Here is a 6,000-nt window from a genome sequence, read left to right on the forward strand (position 1 = left end):
TCATTACATATATGTTATATATATATATATATATATATATATATATATATATATATATAAATATATATATATATATATATATATTTTTTTTTTTCATTAGTTTACCGATGGAGAATTTAATAAGAAAAGAAATGTATGCATTTATTGATAGTTTCCCGACAGATGACGCCATCTTAAAGGATTCTCATGGTCATATTTCAGTAGTACATTATTGAATTTTTAAAACATCTAATAAAGATCAATAATCCACCTACTATATAGAAGAGATCAGTAAAAGATTAATATATGTAATAATATATTTGTGTATAATCATGTCAATTTCAATTTGTTTTAATAAAGTATATTTATTATTGTATAATTTATTATCTGCATTTTGCATTTGCAACTTGTAGCAAAAATATTGTAAAGATATAATGATTTTACTATTTATTTATCTTTACAAATTTTTTTATTTTTATATACATATATCTTTGTAAAAATTTATTTATTTATATTAAATTTCTATATGAAATTTATTTGATATTATTATTAAATAAATATAATTTTAAATACAATATTGTATTATCATTCTTTTCGAAATAAATTAACAACATTATTCTTGGAGTGACAGATGTGCTTTATATACTAACGTACATAACTATGATACCAATAGCTGCGGTGTCCGAGTGGTTAAGGAGTTGGACTCGAAATCCAATGGGCTTTGCCCGCACAGGTTCGAATCCTGTCCGCAGCGTTTATTTTTTTTTTATTTGGATGTTTCTTTATGCTACTTTATGTAATATTTATGAAATTGACATTTATATTATATTATATATTATATACATTATATTATATTATATATATGTACACAATTATGCTGTATTATCAATATTCTTCATTATTATCGCTTTTATTCGCTTTCTATTGCCTGACGTATCGTTGCTAGCTTGTCTCTGATACATTATACATTATGTAAATTATGAATGTTTTTCAGTCACAAATTATAAAATATTGTCGATGGATGATTATAAAAATATAAATTTATGAAATTGAAATTATGCATTGGCACTTTAAAAAGATACTTCAAAATATACATAACAAATCCATATTTATGTGATCAACAATGTGCATAAATAATATCCACCCTATGTGAGACTAGATAGAATGGTTCGATTATCTTTAACAAAGACTCTTATGGACACAAAAAAAAATATCGTTCACTTTCTTTCTCCCATCCCGGATATGAAGGGTTATCGTGAGATCGTTTGCTGCTTAGCCATCGGCGACAGGAACGGAATTCTGTGACGCGTTTTGTTGGAAGAAGAGACACGACCATAGCGCATAAGTTCTGTCGTGATCAAGACGCTATCTCAATTGACCTACGGCCCCACTACCCTTTCCCTTCCCCGATTCACCGCTCCGTTATCTGCCTCTGTGTGGACTGACCCTCACGTCGATCTTCTTTCACTTGGCTACGAACCACCATCCATCGAAGATGATCCGAAACAGCGCACTCTTCCTCATTCTGACTCTGTGCACGATCTACGCGGAAGTTGTACACTGGACGGCATGTCCTAACCGTGAGTATCTCTCCTTTACGCGATTTACTAATTAAACGGAGAGGGCTCCGTAATAAAAAGAAAAGTGACGGCACGTTTCTTGCTCAGCATAATATCGTCAACGATCCTTGATCAACACGCAATTGACGTCAATCAACAAGAAAGTCGGGGAAAAATATGGGGGTTAAATCCTTTGACGAATACGATTGATCGCGTGCTTTTTTTATCGTTCTCGGAGCGACGAACTCTTATTTAACGCGATTACCATATATCGAGTCGTGTGCGGACGTGTAAATAAATTGGAGTATCTAAAACTAAAATGAGACTTTCCGCGATCACTTTTATTTATTTTTATTTTCAGTTTTGATGCATCTATAGTGCGTATTTCGGGAAATGATTATTTACGAATCTGATTGCTACTGTAAAGTATTGTTTATATATATATATATATATATATATATATATATATATATATATATATATACGTTATACATATTGTTTGTATAAAGAGAAAATTTTAATTAAGCTAAGCTCTCTAAGAGAAAAATAAAAAATTTATATTGTATGTATTAGATTATTGCCATTTTGAAAGAAATTAAATTAATTTAAATTGGAAATTTTTTAATAATATTATGCTTAAAAATATCATTTTTAAGTGTTTTTTTAATATTTAAATATTTCTGAAAAAGTTTTACATAATTGATTTAATTAAATTTTAGATTTGATATTTTTTGCAAAATTAAAATATATTTATTACGACATATACAAAAGTATGATAATATATGAAATTGTAATTAATAAATCAATTATTGTAAGATTTTAATTTAGAGAATGTACTCTTCATATGAGAGATGATTAAATATTATTGCAACACAGTTTTAAACGATAAATGATCTATAAATGTGTGATTAGCAAGAGAGAGAAAGAGAGAAAGAAACGAAGATTGAAGCAGTAGTGTCTCTTTTTATGCAAAAAAGGAATTGTTAGACTAAAATAGCATCGCCTTAATTTTAGTCTTCCTTTCTCACTTATTAATTACATGAGTTATGAATCTTTCAATAAAATGTGCTCGAAGTTACATTAAAATTCATTATTTTCAAATTTTGAATAGTTTTTTAAAGAAAAGAAACATTTTTGAAATGTTTTATTTTCTTCACTTTATAATAGAATTTTTAATTCTATAGAAAATTAATTTCGAACATTGTTATATTAGAAAAATAAAATATCAATATTATAATCAACTTAATGGTGATGAATTAAATGTACATGCATTGAACGATTTATTAAACATTTGTTACAAACATGCTGTTTAGATTAAATGAATGAAATTGAAATGTTGATGCTCGCAGAAATGTATTTAATTCAAAGTTAATTCACGTGGAACATTATGGAAACGATAATGAAGTAACCTGATTAAAATTACAAAAAAGTGAACTTAGAAACGCATCAAATGATAAGTTAATCCGAAAAAAAAATATTATTATTCCAGGAATAAAAAAATTAAAATGAATCTCACAACGAAGCTAAAAGCTTACGTGAAATTTCTCCGTGAGCAAAAATTTGATAAAAGCAAAAATTATTATAGATGAAAGCAGCATCGAAGACGTAAATTTATTGTTCGTGGAAAAGAGCAGTTAAACTTTAACTTTCTGGATAAAATAGTTTGAAAAAAAATCTGCTAAATCAATGAAGCAAAACTTTGACATAGATAGAGGTGATATGCTCGCTTGAAATATAATTTAATAAATTTTCCGTGTATTCACCGAATGTCTGCGAGAGTTTTTTTCCGCGTATTGTAATTTATAACTGAGTTTATTTTCGAAGAATGAACCGAACATTCGGTATACGATTTTGTAAAAAAAAAAAAAACGAAAAAGAAGATCAAGATGTCGTAATCATTTCGCTTCATCTAGGGTTGGAAAATTTTGCTAGATTACAGTTTTGATCTAGTTTGCGCCGATGCATAAAAAAATTACGCCATCGATGATACGCGCGCTTATCTCATTACTTCTTATACGAGAAAGAAACAACGGATTATATGAAGATGCAAAATGATGACTTAAAAATATTATAAATATATAATATCTGCTATTTCATTCATAACATCTTATGCAAGTAAAATGATATTTTCTTTTTATACATATTTTATATATATATATATATATATATATATATATATATATATATATATATATATATATATATAGATTATCTGTTTATAAAAAAAACTTAAAATAAAATTTAGAAATTATTTAAAAATATTGAATATTTTATAAAATAATCTGTTTTTATTTAACATTTTCAACATATCATGATAGTTCTTATTCTTATAATGCCTTCTGTTATTACTTAAGTTATAGGCAGTAAATGAGATGTGAGAATTTTAAAAGACACACAACTTTTTGAATAGATTCTCTATGAAATCTTATCTTCAATGTTTCAGCTGAAAATGTCACTTCTGTTTGTACTATACATGAAGTACGTGTAAATCCATGCCGAGAAGCTTCAGAGAGAAAGCCATGTTCTTTAAAAAAGGGTCGCAATGCGAGCATAATTTTTGACTACACTTCCGGTAAGTAAAATCAAAGTTTCTTATATGCTTGATATTTAATGTTTCATATTAAAGTAATAAAAATATATTGCAAGAACACCAATAAGATAATTTCGAATTTTAGAAACATGAACAAGTTGGTCTTTTATTTATAATTATATGCATAGTTTGAAGTTTGAATTTTATATGTATAAAAAAGATATATCAAAAAATAGAATACATAATAATCATTAAAAATTATGTAACAATTATTAAATATTATTACAAATTGTAACAATATATTCTAATAAAATATTATAAATTAGAAAAATTTTTTAAATAATATTATTAATAAGAAAAATCAATGTATTGGCCCTAATATTTATGTGTTAACGCTTATATTAAAACATTTTGTGATAAAAATTAATTTATATAAATTTTAGAAGATGACGTTAATTCTTTATTTTATCTTTGAAAATACTTTTTACTTTGAATTAAAAAAAAATATCAATCTTAATACTCAAGATATTGTAATATAATATTGTATTAATAATATATATTTTATTTCAGAGTTCAGTGGTAATTTATTCAGCAGAGCTTACTGGGCTTCGGAAATCGTAGATTTACCATTTTTGGGTATGCCACTTGATGCTTGCGAATCCACTATTTGTCCAGCTACGCCTGGTGAACAACAAACATACTCAGTTATATTGCCGATCTCCAAGAAATTCCCTACGGTAAGTTATTTATTGATTTATTATTTGATTATATATATTCGCTATTTTTCATTCTTATCTTATACTACATTTATGTACATGTATAAATAATTATAAACATTTTATAATACGTACTTGTTTATTACAACTATCTTTTTCTTAGTTGTATTTTATTTTATTTTATATATAATATTTTTTATGTATGTATGAGTAATATAAATGTTGATCACACACAATTTCTTGCGTTGAAATGTATTCAAATATAAAAATTTAATAATGAAACGATAAAATAATAGAAAATTTAAATGTAATTTGAGTAAAAATATGATTCACAATGTATAAATATTTTTTATGTGGAAGAAAAAAATCTAAAAATATTATTTAAAACATTATATTTCTATTACAGCGAACGTATGATCTCAAATGGAAATTGTGGAATGAGCAAGAGCAAGAGTGCTGTTTTATGTTCCAAATTAAATTGGTGAAGTGAAGTTGTTCTTAAATCCAATATGTCATCCTTCACAATGATTATAATTCACCGATCAATAATTTAATAAAATAAACTATATATCCGTATTAATAATGCAATCTTTCATTATTGCCTTTATACTTTATGTCAAACATGATAAATTCTTATCATAATATAATTATTAATAAATAACTTAACAAAAACCATACTATTATTATTTATCAATAATTCTTAAGCAGTTTGTATAATTGTTTTAGATAAATGTCATTAAAAATTGGTTTCTGTTTGATACAAGCAATTTTTCATCTCTCTTAAATCTCTTAAAATATTAAAGACTCATGTATGTGGAATGAAAAAAAAGAACTCGACTTATATAATATTGTATTTATAAAATTATATTTGAATGATTTTTGATTGAAGAGGAAAGTTCTATATGTGTATGATTTCTGCAGTATCTAGGCGTTCAGTCTTTAACTTGCATTTATAATAATTATATATTTATTTGTCACTTTAATAATTTGAATTATAGATAGCTTGGTTAATAAATTTCTAAGCATTGGATAACTCCGATATTTCAATTTTGCTAAGTCCGAACTCACCATTGTGAATTCTCAAAAAGTTATAAATTTATTTTTATCAGAATCGTGTTTTTATACATTTCTTAAACATTTCAAAATATGCAATTTTGAAATATGGAATAGAATCGCTTATATTCTTTATTAATAGAATAATTAAGTTACATAATAT

General features: G+C 25.4%; 1 protein-coding gene and 1 non-coding gene across 2 annotated transcripts; both read left to right on the forward strand.

Moving 5' to 3' along the window:
• The first annotated feature begins 651 nt into the window (after nt 1-651).
• Trnas-cga (transfer RNA serine (anticodon CGA)) lies at nt 652-733 on the forward strand. The gene has a single exon. It is a non-coding gene; the product is annotated as a tRNA-Ser (tRNA).
• A 666-nt stretch (nt 734-1,399) lies between these two features.
• Nucleotides 1,400-5,367, forward strand: LOC126849506 (MD-2-related lipid-recognition protein-like). The gene is made up of 4 exons (XM_050591408.1): nt 1,400-1,559; nt 3,982-4,110; nt 4,639-4,805; nt 5,191-5,367. The coding sequence occupies exons 1-4, from the start codon at nt 1,475-1,477 to the stop codon at nt 5,272-5,274; spliced, it is 465 nt and encodes a 154-aa protein (XP_050447365.1). The 5' UTR covers nt 1,400-1,474; the 3' UTR covers nt 5,275-5,367.
• Nucleotides 5,368-6,000: the final 633 nt, after the last annotated feature.

The sequence above is a fragment of the Cataglyphis hispanica genome, chromosome 5 (assembly GCF_021464435.1).
Source record: "Cataglyphis hispanica isolate Lineage 1 chromosome 5, ULB_Chis1_1.0, whole genome shotgun sequence".
NCBI classification, from domain to species: Eukaryota; Metazoa; Arthropoda; class Insecta; order Hymenoptera; family Formicidae; genus Cataglyphis; species Cataglyphis hispanica.

Coding starts and splice junctions, on each gene's coding strand:
- LOC126849506 (XM_050591408.1), top strand. CDS start 1,475: ATGATCCGAAACAGCGCACTCTTCCTCATTCTGACTCTGTGCACGATC. Junction 1,560..3,981: donor CTGGACGGCATGTCCTAACC/GTGAGTATCTCT, acceptor TCAATGTTTCAG/CTGAAAATGTCACTTCTGTT. Junction 4,806..5,190: donor TCTCCAAGAAATTCCCTACG/GTAAGTTATTTA, acceptor TTTCTATTACAG/CGAACGTATGATCTCAAATG.